The sequence below is a fragment of the Oculina patagonica genome, chromosome 9 (assembly GCF_052425735.1).
Source record: "Oculina patagonica isolate OP01 chromosome 9, crgOcupat, whole genome shotgun sequence".
Taxonomy (NCBI): Eukaryota; Metazoa; Cnidaria; class Anthozoa; order Scleractinia; family Oculinidae; genus Oculina; species Oculina patagonica.
In genome coordinates this window covers 22,825,713-22,845,629 of record NC_135766.1, presented here as the reverse complement: position 1 = coordinate 22,845,629, position 19,917 = coordinate 22,825,713, and the positions used below count along the sequence as shown (strand labels likewise).

At 40.3% G+C, this 19,917-nt stretch overlaps 1 protein-coding gene and 1 long non-coding RNA gene across 2 annotated transcripts; both read right to left on the bottom strand.

The window, feature by feature from the left end:
- Nucleotides 1-522: 522 nt before the first annotated feature.
- On the bottom strand, nt 523-19,902 carry LOC144666129 (myelin expression factor 2-like). The gene is made up of 14 exons (XM_078527488.1): nt 19,551-19,902; nt 18,390-18,442; nt 17,091-17,098; nt 16,548-16,641; nt 15,059-15,301; nt 14,332-14,383; nt 12,956-13,057; nt 11,690-11,739; nt 10,282-10,689; nt 8,505-8,556; nt 7,738-7,839; nt 5,807-7,094; nt 2,673-5,611; nt 523-815 (listed from the first exon to the last, which is right to left on the bottom strand). Exons 1-12 carry the CDS (start codon nt 19,864-19,866, stop codon nt 7,030-7,032), a joined length of 1,545 nt encoding a protein of 514 aa, XP_078383614.1. The 5' UTR covers nt 19,867-19,902; the 3' UTR covers nt 523-815; nt 2,673-5,611; nt 5,807-7,029.
- Nucleotides 9,607-9,805, bottom strand: LOC144665177 (uncharacterized). Its single transcript, XR_013572897.1, has 2 exons — nt 9,725-9,805; nt 9,607-9,654 (listed from the first exon to the last, which is right to left on the bottom strand). It is a non-coding gene; the product is annotated as an uncharacterized LOC144665177 (long non-coding RNA).
- Nucleotides 19,903-19,917: the final 15 nt, after the last annotated feature.

Here is a 19,917-nt window from a genome sequence, read left to right as displayed (position 1 = left end):
ATTTAAGTCGCGTTAATTTCAATACCTTAATTAACACAAGCGTTAATTTCCTATAATAAGGTATTAAATCAGAAATAAAACCAAACCCAACAAGTACATATTGAAACCAGTCGAAACTAATTGTGACACGCCCGCGCTTCGCGCCGGCTACATTTCCTTGAGTTTTGATTGGTTTACTCGATCTATGTCCTTTGTGATTGGCCAGAGTGAATACTCCATCACGTGTCCATATTAACGAAACAACGGCTTGGTTAGTTAGGAAGCCGCGCGAAAAGCAAAATTAGCGCGAAGAACGGCGAGTGTAAAAAATGGCGAGGGGTTTCTCCGACACCCCCTTCTATTATTTTGGCTCGCCTTTCTTCACTCGCCGAAAAACCGTAAGAGGGGGAACAGGCTAGGAGCAAGTCACTTGCCCGCTGCCGTTTATTATCCCAGGGGAAGTAAATTCAAGGGGGGGGAAGAGGTGGGGGTTATTTTCACGACATCTCTCAAATTTCGCCAAAAGAAACAGCGAAAACAAAATAAGTATTTTTACTTTGTTTTATTTAATGTACAATGGCCTTAACATGTACAAACAACACGAGAAAGCATATTAAAAACTCAAAATACTGTAATTTTTAAACAGCCATTTTCGCAATAACTCGGTTATGAAGACGCTAGAATTCGGAAAAGACGCTTCTTTCTTCCTGCGAATAGTTTACTGACGCTGTTCCAGCAAGCAAACAGTTTTTGTAACAACGAAAACGACCACCATACCCCCGTTTGTTATTTCACTGTTAAAATTTCGGCTGTTTGACGACCCGTTGAATACCTGTCTGAAAGAAACCACAAAACTACTTGCACTGCACCTTTTTATCCTTTTCAGTGTCGGATCTAGGGGAGGAGCCCGGGGCCCCCACCTTAATTTTAGGCCAAACTAAGGCCCGGTTCAGACGCCGAACTTTTCATGAGCCGAACTCAATTCGAATTTGGACCGACCCAAATTGACAAAAGTACGCCTCTTGATTCAGACGCCGTACTTTTTGGCCGTTCCGAGGCCGGTCCTAATACAGTTCCAATAAAACCAGTCAAAATACATTATAATAATTTATGAATTAGGATCGGCACATGAAAAGTACGGCGTCTGAATCAAAGCCGTTCCAAAGGCGTTCCACAGGTGAAATTCTCGGCCAAACCAGGCGGGAAGAACGGGTGAGCAGTTCCAAATTGAAATAGCCGTTCTAATTTGATTCAGACGCCGATCTTTTCATGTACTTAATTCAAGTAATTAGGTTCGGCTCATGAAAAATCGGCGTCTGAACCGAGCCCTAAGGCCCGTGGGGCCGGGAAAAATCATTTTTGAGAGCGCGCGCCCCCCTCCCTCTTATTTCCGGGTCCAGATGATCGGGCCTCCCACATACCTGAAGGCCTGGATCCGCCACTGCGTTTACACGTTCGTGGTTAAATAAATTATGTCTTATGTCTAATCTCTCCTAACAATATTTACACACCGCCAAGCAGACGGTTTGTGAGAATATTAAAATCATCGGCCAAGGAACATTGTCTTGACGAACCACCAATTAGTTCGTATGGTATGATCGTCCGGGTGAGAGTAGTTCTGAGAAGAACTGTTGTTGGTGACTGATGTTTCGACAACCTGAGCGGAAGTCAACTTCAGAGTCAAGTGAAAAGTTGTTGTCAGTCGATGATGTTATAAGTCTGGTCCGTTGAAGTTGATCAACTTGAAAGATATGCCTCCCTCGGAAAGCCGCAATTATTTTCAGCCGTCCGTACATTTGACAACAACTTTTCACTTGACTCTGAAGATGACTTCCGCTCAGGTTGTCGAAACGTCAGTCACCAACAACAGTTCTTCTCAGAACTACTCTCACCCGGACGATCACACCATACGAACTACTGATACTCCTGGGTTCAAACCATTTACTGAACTACCAATTATTTGCAAAAAGAGTTGATACACTGTTGGTTAAGAATGCCAGTTTAAACATTTTAACAACAACGCCTTGTGCCCCACCCCACTCCTGATTTATGTTGTAGTCTGTCTAATTGATGTTATCTGTGTTTCAGGATAGTCCTTTTCACACTGTTTTTAACGTCATCTTGGTTGGAGGCAAACACGGTAAAAATTACAGTAAATGTTTGGTAAAAACACTCTTGGTAAAAGGGGGGAATTTAATATCTAACAATTCACGGAATTGGGAATTGGAACAAGGTGAATACAATTTTATATTGACGAAATTTGAAAGATATGCCTCCCTTGGAAAGCCGCAATTATTTTCAGCCGTCCGTACATTTGTCTGCAAAACAGAGCCGCAGTTCCCGGGAAAATAATTGAAAAATAAATTTTAAATTTGATCAACAAAATCTTCTTCAACCTTCAAGTTTATACAAATTACAGAACATTCTTCAAATTATTGGGCATCGAACTCCCAACTTTCCTCGTACATTTACTGTAATTTTTGCCGTATTTGGCCCTCAACCAAGATGGCGCCTAAAACCCATTGCATTCATAAGAAACAACTTTGAAAAGGCAGCGGGAGTTTATTTTTTGAACGAGAGCATGTTTTCTGAAGAACAATGCAATTTCTGGAAGAGTGTCTCGACTATTTGGCAATTGGCTCGGGATTAACTGTGGGGGTGAAAGGGTTAATCAATATTTATTTAAAACTTACCGTCTGTATTTCACGTGATTTTTGTACGATTTTCGAAGCCCAGTTGAAGATTTCAAACCGTACTTCAACAAACGAAGTTAACAGCAGTACAACTCTCTCACCAACGTGGAAAAACCCTCAAGATATCAAGGCGTCAAACGATTTATCTTCACTGGCAGACCGCAGCACAAATCGCACACAACAACAGGTTTAGGTTGAACAACGTTTTTTTACCTCTAGGTGCCAACTTTTGTGGGAGGTGGGTGGGTGGCCTAATGGTTTAGTGCGCCAAAACCCAGATCGAACGATTCGGGTTCGAGCGCTGACCGGGATTTACCCCCACGGTATCTCACCCCACAACGGGGTGGTGGGGTCGAGTCACCCTGTGATGGGACTAGCATCCAATCCAGGGGTACATGCAACAACCCAATGTGACGTTTAGGAATGACGACATAATTAGCCATTTTGCTTCGACCTTTGCTGAAGGGAAGTTAGCGCGAGAGACGCACTATCCTATGGCGTGTGAGGATGCTTTAGCAGATTGACAACAGCACTTATCCCATACACGATTGTTTGCCCCTTTTTTTAGAATCCAGGTGTAAAAGCAAATTAGATATTCACCTCGTCCTTCTATAATTTCCGTTGGAAGCTACATTTACGAGAAACGTTTCGGAGAAAGGCCCTTGACACCTCAGCACACCCATTTTACGTCCCCACCATATCACGCCCATATTACGGTCCCAGGGCGCACATGTATCATACATAAAAACACTTGTATGACGGGCTTGACAGCCTTGTCAAGGCGCTCAAACGGCAACCCTAAGACAATGGTATAAAGAACTCGAGACACATGTGGGATGGACCTAAGACACTCGTATGCTGACCCAAGACACGAGGGATGACCTTAAGATTCAAAATGACAGCCCTAAGACACTCAAGGGATAACCTTAAGATATTCGTATTACAACCCTATGGCACTCGAAAAGGATGACCCTAAGACACTCATATGACGACCCTAAGGCACTCGAGGGATGACCCCTAAGACTCACAAGACAACCGTAATGATGCCCCTAACACACTTGAGGGATGGCACTGAGACACTCCCATCACGACCCCAAGACACTGGCGGGAGAACCCTATGACTTATATGACAACCCTAAGACTCTTGTATGATGACCTTAAGCGGGCACGCAAGGCATGATTCCGAGACTTGTATGGTGACTATTGTCTATAAGACACTTGAGGGACCCCAAGACACTCAAACAACAACCTAAGCCTGTATGACGAACCTAAGACACTCAAGGCACAATCCTAAGACTTGTATGACAACCCTAAAACACTTAACTGTCTTGCATTGCAACCATAAGACGCTCAAATGACAACTCTATAAAACTCATGACAAACGACACACTTATATTTGACCCTAAGAAACACGAAGGGCAACCCTAACACTCAAGTGACAACCCAAAGACACTTGTATGGTGACCTGTAGACACTAGTATTTCCGGCTGTAAGACACTCAAGGGATGATCCCAAGACACTCGTTGACATTTGTACAAAGACCCTAAAACATTCATGTGGCAACCCTAAGAAACTGCTATGATGACCCCACAACACTCATATGACAAACGTAAAACACTTGTATGATGACCTTAAGACAATTGTATGATGACTTAAATGACCTTGTATGATAAAACTAAGACACTCAAATGACAACCCTGACACCTGTATGATGACCCTCAAAAACTCATACAATAACACTATGATTCTTGTGTAAGATATGATAATAAATGGCATTCTTTAAACTCATATGTTGACTGCAAGGCACTCGTATAACAACCCTAAGCCAGTCACACAATGACCCTAAGACACTCATTTGACCACCTTGAGAAACTTAAATGGCATTCCTTAGATACTTGTATGACAACCCCGAGGCACATGCATGATGACCCTCAGGCTCTCATATAACAAGCCCTAAGACACTTATCTGGTGACATCCTTGACAGACACTTGTATGACAACCCCAAGGCATTCATGACAACCCAGAGGCACACGCATGACTACCCTCAGGCTCTTATATAACAAGCCCTAAGAAACTTATCTGATGACAGCCTTGACAGACACTTGTATGACAACTCTAAGGCATTCATATGACAACCCAGAGGCACACGCATGACTACCCTCAGGCTCTCATATAACAAGCCCTAAGAAACTTATCTGATGACAGCCTTGACAGACACTTGTATGACAACCCTAAGGCACTCATATGACAACCCAAAGGCACACGCATGACTACCCTCAGGCTCTTATATAACAAGCCCTAAGACACTTATCTGATGACTCCAAGACACTTGTATGACAACCCTAAGGCACTCATATGACAACCCAGAGGCACACGCATGACTACCCTCAGGCTCTTATATAACAAGCCCTAAGACACTTATCTGATGACTCCAAGATACTTGCATGACAACCCCCCCTGAGGCACATGCATGACTACCCTCAGGCTCTCATATAACAAGCCTTTAGACACTTGTATAACACCCATATGACACTCATATGAAGATCCTAAGACACTTGTAAGATGACCCTAAGACACTTGTATGACAACCCTAAAAAGAAGAGACTAAGGCACTTGAATGACAACCGTAACACACTCATCTGTCATCCCCGAGGCACATGCATGACGACCCTCAGGACCTCATTTAACAAATGTTAAAACACTTGTATGACAACCCTATGACACTCAAATGACGATCCTAAGACACTTGTATGATGACCCTAAGAAACTTTCATGACAACTCTCGCCATTTGAGGGCCCTAAGACACTTGAACAAAAATCTTAAGACACTCGTATTTACTTGTATTGTGACCCTAAGACCATCATAGGATGACCCTTAGGCACTCATATGGCAAACCCTAAGACACTCACACAATGACCCTAAGACAGTCATATGACCCTAACACATTTATACAACAACCCTTAGACTATCATATACACTGTACCAGCACTAAAACAGTTGTGTAACGACCCTTTGCACTTGTATAACAACCCTGAGGCACTAGTATACGACCCAAGACACTTGAGAAACCCATATGACAACTCTAAGACATCTATGTGGTCCCTTAGATACTTTCTGTGAACCCTATGAAACTCCTTCGAAACTTGTATGGCAGCCCTTAGACACTTCAATAATGACCCTAAGGCACTAAGATGGTGATCCTACAACACTTGTACAACAACCCTATGGCAACTGTAAGGCACCCATTTGAGGGCTCTAAGACATTTGTATCACAGCTCTAATGTACCCATTTGATGGCCATATCATGACCCCACAGCTGAATGCCTAACAGTACCTACATCATAACCCTGCCACTCCCATATCATGATCCACAACACAGCAGCACCCATATCATGGCCCCACGACACCAATGACCTCACAGCACCATGATATGAGGAACCCACTGCACGTACATCACGACCCTACCACACCCATCATATATCACGACCCAATCATATGCATATTGTGACCCCATTCAAACCCATATTTTGTTCAAATGACAACATACCATGATCCCACCAACCTTATCATGATCCCATCACACCAATATCACAACCCCATCACACTTACTTATCAGGCTGATCCCCACCCAATAAACTGCATTGCTGCCACAAAACCATCACCCAAAGAAAGAAACAAACAAGCCATTGATTTCAATGTCATTTTACGTGCTGATCTCTACAACAAACGTCTCGACCTTAAGGTGGCCTATGAGGTCCTTCTAGTTGAAGTTAAGTATAAGTATATCTGCGCACTACAAACAGCTTTTCACAACATTTCACAACTCAAATACCAGGTGATGTTTCTCGAGAATAACGTAAAACGAATTGATTGGTGAATGATAAAAGAAACTCCTCAAGGTAAAATCAACCAACGTCTTTTTTCAGTCTGTAACTAGAAGACTGAAATGAGATTTGTTTCCAACCGCAAGTAAGATGGGTACAACCAAGTGATTTTAAAGTCAATGAGTATTATGGAAAAGAATCCCACAATAAAATTATCAGAAGCCATAATTTCACTTCAATAACTTGAATGGTAAGCAAAGTAAAACAAAACTACATAGCCCAGTTAAAAACGAAGCAGGAACAGTTGAAACCTTCCTTAGACTTCAGAGAATACTCGCACTAATCCATCATGCTTAAGTGCTCCATTGTTATAAAATGAACATCTCCTATTTATAGACCGCTTCTAGAAAACAACTATGTAAGAACGAGAGAATCAGACGATTTGCAGCGTCAAACACAAGTCCCATGGAAGCTTAGGAAAGCAGCACTCTTCATTCCACAAAGCTTTCAAGCCCAGCAGTATGCTTCACTTCAGCCTAACCTATCCATCCTCACATCAATTTCACGGCCATCAATCAACGCTCCATTATACATATCTAGTGAGATGTTAAGGAACAAGCTACAGTTATGTACATGTAAATCACCTTATAACGGTACTAGAGCTTACTAAGATATAATCACTCTGTGATTGAATAATAGCATGGCAAAGAGCCAAGAAACAAATGCCTACCGGTAATTAACTCTAACTACCTCAAGACTGTTCTGGGATAACATTGTCCTTGGTCTTTGTGATACAAACTAAGCAAATTGAGGTTGTGACAGAGAGACCTTGTGCAATGTTCTCCCGGTATGGCCCTCACGTGCAGGTGTATAACAAGTAAACACTTGTAACAAGAACCATGAATGTATTTGCAATGTTCAGCACCACGCTTCATGGCCATAATTATAATTAATAGTTATACAGCTTCAGATAATATCCATACCCACCCCAAGGAAAGTCACTGAAACTCCAATCGATAGGAGAAGGGATTTAAAAGCAAAGTTCTAAAGGAAAGTATGAACTTGCTCAAAGATCCCTAGTTGAGGAAAAAGTAAATAAATGATGATGATGATGATGATATGAATTTGCTACAACTGAAGGTAAACTGTGAATTTCCAAGGGAAAGGGTCCATGCGAGGGGTACAGATATTTTCTGAAACAACGTTGTACCCCAGGTTAATTGCAGGTTAAAAGGATACTTATTGCATGAGCGGCATCCTCAGGGCTGTCAAACAACACAGTACCACACCCTTTGGATCTTCCACCAGATTCTGTCATAATGTCCGCACGAACCACTCTTCCTACATTGAACATACAAAAGCAATCCAGTAAATATTGACTTGGTAGAGCAGTTGACGATCGATTTGTTAAAAAACCAAAACCAAAAGCTTTTAAAGGCTAAGCATAAGAAAAGTACACAACACAGTGACCCAATGAAAACAAGAAACAAATTCCCATAATCGGCTTTTAGTACAGACCATGTTGGTTGGGGAGGTCACACAACTTCTTTATTGCAGTTTTCAACGACCTGCGAACTCTGAAATTCAAACCTCAACAAACGGTTTACACTTTTTGCTGCCATCAATCATCTTAGTGGACCTCTTGGGAAACTGTTTCCCATCAAACAGAAGTTCACTTCAACTGGGCCAAAAGGTCACGTCTGTCAGTAGTAATTGGTAGATTATGATCATTTTTCGTTTGTTTCTGTTTTTTTAAGGTTCATTGGCTGTCACCATAATTATGATTGACGGCTGGGAAAACACAGTTTAGTTCTGTTTTGAAACTCAGAGTCTGCATGTTTTCTTAAAACTGCAATAAACTAATCACCAACAACTTTCTCTCCTTATTTGTGCAATAAAAGGCCAACCTTCAGTTCCCCCCTTCTGGCTCTCTTTTTTGACACAGCTTCAGTAGCACTCAACAAAATATTAAATTAATGATAATTGTTAGAAGTAACTGTCATTACCTGCTCCTTTGAATTTGTCTTTCAAGTCTTGCCAGGTGTAGCGCCAAGGAAGCTGTGGAAACATCATTATCAAGTCCAACTTTTAATTTGCACACTACTGCAATACTGCTTCTCGCAGGGGGGTACTCCGGGATCAAAGTGACGGGGATGATCGAATGGAGGCAAAACTCAGGACTCAGTCTCCCGACATTAGTAGTAGAAGAAGTCTTTATTAAGAAGCTAGTCACAAAGACGTGTGGCTTTACAATTACCCAAAAAATCCCTGGACCAAAAAAACGCCCAAAAAAATCCATAGTCAAATTACCCCTAAATTGCCAAGGCCGCGCCAAGGCACTTTAGTTTGATTTTAATACCCAAAAAAATCCCCTATTTAAATCAAGTCACCCAAAAATCCCGGAATCAAAATTTCGACCCCAAAAAAATCCTTTGCACATCCCCGTCACTTGGATCCTGGGTACCCCCCTTGGGCTGCTTCTCTACAGTGTTCCAACGTTTCAATTTTTATATCAAGTGGTTTAATATTAAGCTTAACCCTAGAAACCCATAAGGGTTGAAACGTGTAACACGCGCGCACAGCGTTTGAATATTCCCCATTTTGCTAAGTACCATATTTGGAAACACGACAAATTTGTATGCGAATGCTTTATACACGTAATGACCAGCAACATAATTTTTGGTTTTGCGGTAAGTTGCTTGATTTTCGACCTAAACGCCGTAAATTTCTTACAGAAACTATCGAAGCGAAGTTCTCCAGACTACTTCAAGAAGATGAAACAGGGGAATTTGAAAAAATTTAACTTTATTCAACCAATCTTGTTCAAAAACAAGATTACGCCATTGAGCGCAAGCTAGCGCATGCTGTGAATTTAATCCAAATATAGTAATTGTGATTTTCCAAACATGGTACTTAATGTAAACGAATGTGTAAACGCTTTGTACAATGCGAATCATAGGGAGTTACACGTTTCAACCCTTATGGGTTTCTGGCTTAACTAAATTATAGACAGAATAAAATCCAACAGTTAAAAAAAAAACTGAAACAAAGTGTGTGCTAACTCTGTAGTCTAAAAACAAAACGAACATGAGCTGTTGACGTGTTGGTTGTGTGTGCAAAGATACTGTGTTACAATAAAAACCCGCGAGTAAGAACCTAACATGAGCTGTTGACGTGTTGGTTGTGTGGCAAAGATACTGTGTTACAATAAAAACCCGGGAAGAACCTAACATGAGCTGTTGACGTGTTGGTTGTGTGTGCAAAGATACTGTGTTACAATAAAAACCCGCGAGTAAGAACCTAACATTTAAGAACCTGTAATGCTAAAATTTGCAAATTAAATACCATTTTTATAAGAACCTATTTAGCCTCAAATTTGAAAACAGGTTCTTAATTTCTAAAATTGATTAAAAATGTTTACTTTTGAGAAAATATGATTGGGAAAATATGATTGGTGCTTCATTTTTACATAAACACTATGTGGTATGCAAATTTTATACAAGAAAAAGGCAGAATACCACTAAAAATATCTATAACAACATTGAACTTTTTTCTTTAGAAATTAAGAACCTATTAAGAACCTAATAAGCCTAAATTTGTGTTAATAACCCTTTATGTAAGAACCTGTTTAGACTAACCTAAAAAACAATAGGTTCTTACTCCCAGGTTTTTACTGTATTTCGTTTTGATAGTCACATTAAACAAATCACTTTCCTTTCTTTTCTTTGCTGTATTTGCTAAAGAAAATAATATTACAGAGGAAAATATACCGGTTGCACTTACATTTCTTACAAAAACCTGCCTTCCTGACGTTCCACCATCACTTTGGTGTGATGAACCAAGCTCAGTGATCCTGGCGAGTCCACCACTGCCGCCACCTCCGCCACCAAGCCCAAGAGTGCTCCCCAGCATCCCTAATCCACTAAGAGCAGCTAGAGGATTTGCAGCAGAGTCCGGCAAACCAGCACTTCCACCTCCACCACTCATACCGCCACCAGAAGCCAAACCGCCGCTGTTACCACCAAATGCACCAAGATTACTGGTCAACTGTGCAAGGGTACTAAGCCCCTGCAGACTCTGGAACAGTTGTAAGACAGCCATAGGGTTCATGTTTGCACCAGCACGGCCCATGTTTGTGTTTTGGTTCATACCCACATTGCTTAGCTGCTGCATGATGGGTGCATTGCGATCCTTGGATGAACAGGAAGAAAATTAATTAATTAATTAATCTTTATTTCAACATGGTAAAAATCATCAGGACTTAAAATACATAATACTTATTTAAAACTACTTAATACCTATTTTACATAATGAATTTAAATTGCACTAGTCGTCTACAATGATATTAATTAATTATTAAGAAATGCCTGCTTTCCATGAATGATGATGTGATGTTAATATTTACATTGATTCTAGCCAAAAACGAAACTGCTGTAGCCGGATTTAAAGCTAGTGAGAGTTTGTGCTTGCTGAAGGGCGACAGGTAAACTGTTCCACAGCACCGCACCTCTATAGCTGAAACTGTTTTTAAGAAAATTAGTGCGGGGGAGCGGAACAGTTAGTTTACCCGCGGACCCTCTCAGTGAATAGGTATCGCTTCTATTAGAAAACATTGTCCTAAGGTAGTCAGGTGCAAGAAGTGATTTATAGACCATGACGGCTGTTTTAAATTTAAATTGGACATCGAGTTTATTCAAATACACCAACATGGTTATCACACACAGCTGAGATTTCTTCGCAGTACTACAGACCTGAAGGCTGTGCCACTGCCACTGGACAAAGTTTTTGATTACTGTATTTATTTGATTAAGCGCCCAACCTTGAATAAGTGCCCATCTCGAATAACTGCCCACCCTGAAGGAAGGCAAAGTTAATAACCGCCCAAATTTAAACTTGTGTTTTCTTAGTATTTTTCAGAAACTTTCATGAACTGTTAAAATTCTATTATGGTGCATCTTCAGGTTTATTGTTTTGTTGCAAAATAAACTTACATGTACTACTTGCTAAATATGATGAAAATTTAATGAGCATCAGCCTGGAAAAGCTCTTACCTGGAATAAGCACCCACTCTCACGTCCAAAAATTAAAAAGTGCCCAGGGCACTTATAATAATCAAATAAATATGGTAATTTTCGACTTATTTTTTGATAACGCTAAATGTTGGTTTCTATTTTAAATGAAATAGACATACCAGTCTGACACTCATTGCTCTGTCACTGAGAATCTGGCCGTGAAACATAGCTGCCTTAAGTTAAGGAGATTTGACATCTAAAAACAAGGGAATGACTCACTAGTCCTTGCATACCGTAAATGATCTAAAAAACGCCCACTCTCAAATAAACGCCTCGTATCTAATAAACGCCTCCCCTGAAGTGTAAAATGTGTATTAGACGCCCCGCTCTAATAAATGCCCCCCTCTGAGAATCATCTCAAATACCAATGAAATGCTCCATAGAGTAAAATCACGCAATATAGTTTTTTTGCTTGACTTGTACATTGAAGATTGACCCCGATGACGATAAAAACGTCGATATCGAACTATATGAACGACATCTCTAGGCTTTGCATTAGCGCAGATCAGATTAGTCTCCTACTCACCAACTCTGTTTTGTATCTTACTCCGCTAGAAAACTACACATTCTATTTGTTTTGTTGATGTTGTTACTGTTAAATTAAAATAAACGCCTCTCTCTAATAAACGCCTCATATCTATTTAACGCCTCCCCTAGGACCCCAAAAAATTAATAGACGCCCCGGGCGTTTATTAGATCATTTACGGTAATCAATTACAAATTTAAACTTGTGTCTCTCAGACTAGGAGACACTGGCTTATTTTATTTATTTATTTTTTTTGGGGGGAGGGGGGGGGGGTTGTTCCCACTTGAAAGGAATGTGAATGCTAGTCGTCTTACTTAGGGGTGTAAATTATAGATTTTGTTCTCACTTAGGGCAATCCGGACAGAACACCAATATTTTTAGCAACCATGGATTGTTGGATTCAGTGGCCTAGGCTATGGCAAATTTATCTTTTTCATGTAGTTGTTACAAGTTCAAAGATTCGGAAAAACTAATTGTTTTTTCATTATGCTCTCTTTTTTGCAGAAAAACACTAACCGTATTTTCTCAATAAAACGCCCCCACCATTTATTTCAAACTTAGCCTGGTGGACCTGGCGTTTATTTAACTCCTGCAGTTTATTTGAGCCTGATGTTTATTAAGCAGAGGTATTTAATAATTCATTTTGACAAACGTGTATCTGGCTAATATTCCTACAGCTCATTATACCTCAAATAAATACCCGAGGGGCCTATTTTCAACTGCACGAAGTAGAGACCCGGCGTTTATTAAATACCCAGCATTTAATCGAAAAAATATGGTATGTACACTTCCCCAACAGATCTCAAATGACCATATGGATTGTACTGTATATATATATTTTTTTTGCAGAAAAGGATACACACTGCATTGATAGCCTCTGTTGCTGTTTCATATTGTACAGTACCAAAACCTTTGGATTTATTATCTGAGTCCAAATTGATATCTGCTCGAATGACATTCCCTGCAAAACATCACATACATGTAAGAAGTAAATAATACAATCATACAATGTACATTACATATAACCAGGGGTTTCAAAATGGTGTTAAGTAGGTGTCAGCAACTGGAAGAGTAGCGGCTGTGATGCCGGGCTAGTTTGTTGTGAGCTGATTGCTTTGACCAAAGTAACCGACGAAGTATAATCAAGCAGCTGGCGAACTCCAGCGGTCGCTGGCTTGTTTTGAAACCCTGCATATAACTATAGGATGTCAGGAACACAAGATAACTCAATCCACTGTGGAAAACACCCGGGGGGGGGGGGGGGGGGGGCACTCCCATATATGAGCTATATTGGTATGTGCCGCTGTGAAGGGTATGGTTTTCAAGCAGTTCAGTCTGGGATAGGGTATAGAAATCACAGAGTTTTGGTCTAGAAATGGGTACCATTTCCTGGAAAAGTGATCAGTGGTATGAGGAATTAAGTCCAGAATAGGAATAGAAACACAGAAGAGAAAGAGGCTTTCCTAAACGTAAATATAATAGTCGCAGCATCGTTGTTGACACATCTTTTCCCAGTAGAACAATGATAGTGACAAAGTTCTGAAAAAAATATAAGTCTGGGATAGGGTAGCGATTTTCCATGTCTAGTCTAGAATAGGGGTGCAAAATCAGCTGAACATGGTCTGGTATAGGGTAAGGGCTTTAAATTCCCAGCGGCACACCCCCACCCAAAAATATACAGGGTGCCCCCCCCTCCCTGGGGGAAAACAGAGGCCTGGGGAACTTGGGTATCGGCTTTCACAGCATTCAACATGAAAGGCTCGCTATCCTTCAAGATAGAAATAGAACAAGAACAATACCCTAGCCCCAAAATTAATAGCAACTGCTACACTAAAAGAACAGTAGAATTACAAGCTTACGAGAGCTGTAGACTGTTCACAGTCCCCTATTTTAAAATGAAGTCGTAGAGATCGATCATTAAGTCCGACGGGCTGCCATCTGGGTTCATGAATGCGAGCGAACTCTGGAAACTCTCGAAACTGGGGAGGGTGTAAACACCCATGGGTAGGATTGTGGGGTGTTTATAGTGTGGGGGTGGGGGAGCGCCCCCCTACACACAGGAATTTCGCACTCTCCCCAGTTTTCACTCACGTTCATGAACCAAGATGGTGGCTCGTTTGACTCAACAATTGATCTCTAAGACTTCATGGAAAAATAGGGGACTGTTACTAGTCTATGGAGAGCTGTTACACGACTGATACAGAGAGAAGATCCACAAGCAGATCTAGTCCTTACCAGCTCCTCTGAATGTGTCTTTAAGCTTCTGCCAAGTTACATTGTAGTCAAGCTTTGGAAAAAACAGAAAAAAAAGAATATAATTATATGGAACAGCTGACTCGTCCTCAGTTGTCTCTATTGGATGTGGGAATTGCACCGGAACAGTAGAAGCATGTCCGAAGGGAGCATCAGGGGTGATGGGTAGGAGGAAAAGGAAGGGGATCTGCCAGTTATCTCCCCTCTTTCCACCTTTCCCCCCATCACCCCTGGTGCTCTCCTTGGCCATGCTTCTCTTGTTAATATTAAATAGGAGACTAAGAGATGACTGAGGACAAGTCAGATGGAACAGCCATCTGTATAGTACATATAGAGAATCACATTCAAATAGTATTAAACCCAAACATTTCGAAATGCATATTTCCATCCAAAAATAAGTCCTTGCTGTATAGAGGCTCTCCCTGGAAATAAGCCCATGTGAAAGGCAAATTATGAGCCCAGCGCTTATTTTTAGAATTTTTGCGGTAAATTATACATTGCAGTTATTATCTCAAGTCAAGGGATGTGGATTGTGGACATTTTCATAAAGTAGTTAGAGATTTCTTTTATGGTCAAAGGTAATGATGTCAGAAGCAGAACAAAGGCCAAAGCTTATCACAGCTGGTTATGTTTGTTATGGCTGTCAATGGGTTATCCTACATGTACTCTATAATCAACCGATGTGACATAACTTATATTCATAGCTTACATTGCTGACAAACACTGTACATGAAAGTGCATCAGTCCTGTAATCAATTCCTTGTGCTGCAGAAAGGTTTCCCATGCCTAACAGGTTGCCAAGGTTCCCAAGGGCTCCACCACTACCCCCTAGGCCAAGATTTCCGCTTCCCATACCGCTGCCAAGCGGCCCAGCTCCGATGAGAGAAGGGATATCAGATGATCTTTTAGATGCAGAGGGTCTGCTACGTCTTTCACTTTCTTCAATACGATCCTGCAAGAAAATTGAGAAACACTTGTCTATTAATACTAGAGATTACAAGAAATTATCTACATAATTGTTCAGTCGAATCTAGCCTCCTACACAGAGGTTCTTTTGGCTTGTCATGCAATATTTTCTCCCTAACAATTTCCTCTCTTTGTTGGGGAGGAAAGGTTGTGTGATGAGCCAAAAGAATGTCTGCATAGGAGGCTAAGTGGAATAGAGATTTCTTGAGCCCTCAATTTCTTGAACCGTCCTACTTTCTCAAACCAAAAGTTGTATAATTTCCTTCCTTCCTTCTCACTATGAGAGTAAAGTGTCTTGCCCAAGAACACAACACAAGTGACCCCGGCCAGAGCTTGATCCTGGACTGCTTGATCTTGGCCCCGGTTGTTCAAAGCACGATTAAGCTAATCCAGGATTAGCGTGAAATTTGGTTTCAATTTTTTAACATTTCTTTGAGGCTTTCTGTTTATATTTTCTCTCCCCCAGTTTTGACATGGACCAATCTCAAACTTCACAAAACATTAGCTATGGAAAACCCTTCTTAACAAGAGAAATTAACCTCGATCATCTTTTAATCCTGGGTTAGCGTTAATCGCCTTTCGAACAACCCGGCCCTGGAGTTTGGCACGATAATGATTAGGCCACTGTGAAGGCATGTACATGCACATGTAATTAGCCACTTTTGTATAGAGCTATATGTTTAGTGTAACATGGTGAAGAGGATTTTGATCACCAACAGGGGTGCATACCATAAACCAAAAATCTTGGAAATTTTGGTTGGAGTAGCAATTTTTGGGGGGAATTTCGGTTGGAAATTGTGGACTAAGCTTTGAGTTAGTCCTTTCATGCCAGTTATTGTGAACCAATGGGAAACAATTACTTTGTCAGTACCATTTGTTCATTTCTCCCATTTCAATGGTGGTCATCATCTCTTTTGGTTGGTTTACTGATACTGGCAGAAACAGCACTGCTAAGTGGTTATTTCTACCAAATCATTACCACAGCCGATGTTTTTGTTTTCAACTGTTTGGTACATCCTAGAATGGAGCCCTACGTGTCTGTATGATTTTCAATGTACCCTTGGGGCAAAAAAGTTTAAAAGAAAATTCACCATTATGAGTAGCCACAGCTCTGTATAACTGTAGTGGTGTTCTTGTCAGTTCTGAGTACAAAGTCACACACAGATATCATACATGTACTGTAGCTGCCACAATTTTAAAACTAAGACTGATAAAAAAATTAATTGACCAACCTCTCGTATGTGGATTGTTCTCCCTCTAAATTCTGTACCGTGAAGTTCTTTGATTGCTTTCTCTGCATCCTCTTTATGACGGAACTCAACAATACTTTGAAATAAAAATATGAGTTTCTAAACATTAGATAACTTCTGAAGGGAAGAAACATTTCTATTCTTTATGAACCACATGTTAAAAAAAGGTACTCAAAGCAATTTTTTACATGTTTGTCATACAGTACTTTTGTAGCACACAATATTACATGTAGTGCTCAATTATCTTGTTCATTTCATAATATTTTTATAATTATTTTATTATTACAGTGTACGTACATGACTTAAATGTGATATGTAACATGTTTTTAAAATCTGCATGACAATTACTGCATAACTGTAATGTATTGAGATAAAAATTCTGAAGTGAGCATTTAACTCAAAGCCAACAAGCTATTCTAATAATGTTGCATATTTCTTAATATTTCCCTCCTACGCATGCATTATCAAGATTTTCTTTTCACTTCCCTGAGTATTTATGTTGCAGTCTACCCTGTAAACACTCACCCACATCCCTGTATGAAAAAATAAACAAACAAACAAATTAAAACAGTGAGTCAATACAGTGAACATTGATGTAATGTATATGAAATGATTCATATATGAACTGCAGATGTAAATGAAAGTGATAAATGATCTTCGCAGTGAATTTCAAATTTAAGCAATTGACCTCGCTCCCAATGTGTGGCTTCAATAGCTCAGTTGGTAGAGCATCGCACTGGTATCGCGGAGGTCACAGGTTCGAATCCCGTTGAAGCCCTGAATTTTTTTTCAGGCTTCTTTATTCCATTTGCTTAAGTTGGAAATTCACTGCGACGATCATTTATCACTTTCATTTACATCAGCAGTTCATATATGAATCATTTCATATACATTACATCATTTCACTCCTGTCACGGGAAAATATGAACTCACAATTGACCTCGCTCCCAATGTGTGGCTTCAATAGCTCAGTTGGTAGAGCATCGCTCCGGTATCGCGGAGGTCACGGGTTCGAATCCCGTTGAAGCCCTGAATTTTTTTTTCAGGCTTCTTTATTCCAATTGCTTAAATTGGAAATTCACTGCGACGATCATTTATCACTTTTACAGTGAACATTACATGTTACAATGCACATACTGTAGGTATGGACAGATAAAAGTTACTTTGGAAAAGTCAAGGTTTTTTTAATACAGAAAACAAAAAAAATTGTCATTGAATATGATCGAGGTTGACTGTTTGTGCATCGTTAAACACATTTAAAAGCTGTTCTAGTTATACATGGTTTAAATTTTCTTTTTCTGGGAAGTTGGCTTACTGATGTTTCTTGACTTTAAATTTAGCACAGTGAAATCACAAGCAAGAGATTACTTGAACCCTATGTAAAATCCAGTCTTAATGTTTTCTCTTGCTAACTCGTCATTTTGTTAAACCTGGTTTAATTAAGCATGTTTTGCTGGTTTAAATGGGGTATAAGAATGATAGCAGCCCCTTTATCCCATGTCGGCATCAAATTCTATACAGTCAACTCTCTTTATAACGGACATGCTTGGGGCGTCGTTTAGTGTCCATTATAGCGAGAGCCCGTATTAGCGGGAGTCATTTCCAGTCAAACCTCTTTCGCTGGGGATCTGAATTTTGTCCTTTATAGCGAGTGTCCGCAATAGTGGGGTGTCCGCAAGGCAAGAGTTGACTGTATTTATGAAATGAAATAGTTTTTTAAGCTGATCTGTGTAAAAACACAGATCGCCTTAAAAAACTGTTTATTTCATAAATGTCCTATACCAATCGCAATACTGGTTCCAGTAAATTCTATATTACTTGTACCTTAGATTTTCCTTGGTTGTCTTCTATAATGTCAACAAACCCAACGTCGCCAACTGGAACAAAAATAACTTTAATCCTCAAAAGTGATCAAGATCTAATTTCCCCTTGTCTAGCAGGCTAGGGACTGACAGGTGACAAGAATTAGGAAAATCATCAACTAGGGAATAGAAGTGAACTCCACCAAGTATAAAACCTTCTCAGTTTCTTTTGTTTAATTTTCAGTTCAAATCTCAAAGATGCTTTAATATTTTTCTCAACATACTAAAATTGCATTGGAACTGTTTGTTTCAACAGAAAAAATTATAAGCAATTTTTTTGTCTGTGCAAAGTGGAGATTTTTTCACTGTATAGTCCTTTACAAGAACATGGTACGTTGCATTTTAACACATAAGCTTAAAACATGTATACCGTATTTACTCGAATAACCGCCGCCCTCGAATAAGCGCCGCATTTGGGACAAAAAAGTTAATAAGCGCCGCAGTCCCGATGCGGCGCTTATTTGAAGAATTTCATTTAACTTAAAACGGCACTACCAAGCAACTTTAAAACAAGCTTGGACATTTCTTTGCATCAATGTTTTGCAGTTATGAGTGATTGTTTTATCGCTCTCCCATTAGTTTTTCTTTTCAACACCCTAACAATACGTAGTTCTGTAAAGGCCGCAAACTTTGCCAGGGCAGCTAGCGCCCCTTATGTCTCCGCAAGAGACAAATACTGACAATCAAAAGACGCTCTTTTTCTTTGTGGCGTCCAAATTTTAAATAAGCGCTGCCCTCAAATAAGCGCCGCCCTCGAATAAGCGCCGCACTTGAGACGCGAAAAATTTAATAAGCGCCGCGGCGCTTATTCGAGTAAATACGGTAATTGATTGATTTATGCCGGTGCAGGAATATGTGGCATTAAGATTTCATACAAACAACACACGACTTCTATAAACAAAACAATTCCATCTGCTCTTTCAAGCTTACACAAAAGCTCTGTTTGGTTCACCAAAAATAATATAACCACCCACAAATTTAAGTTACATGTTCTACAAAATGCGATTTGTGACTTTGCAGTTAATTTAAACCCAAACTAAAACCTAGCAACGCTACGCGGAAGATGTTAAGCTTATAATTATTTTCCCTCATAAGATAAGTTTAAAACTTAAAACAACAATACCTTTCTTCATAAAGTCCTTCAAGTCCTGCCATTTTACAGCGTACGGAAGGTTCCAGACGTAAACACGGCATTCTTTTCCTCCTCCGCCACCAGATTGTCGTCTCGAACTTGACCTTTCATCTTGCGAGGGATAAGGAGCGAAGCGCCGATTTTCGCGTCTCAAATCTCTCTCATACCCACCGCCTCTTCGCCGCCGGTCTCTGTCGTCGTGATCGCTTTCTCTACTTCCTTCTCTCTCATTCCTTGAGTCGTGGTCCACGGGAGAGTCATCTCTTCGGCCAGAACTTGAATACAAAGCATCCTCATGGTCCGCCATATTTTCTTGTCGTGGACGCTTGGCTATGTAACCACGCCGTTTGTGCAATTT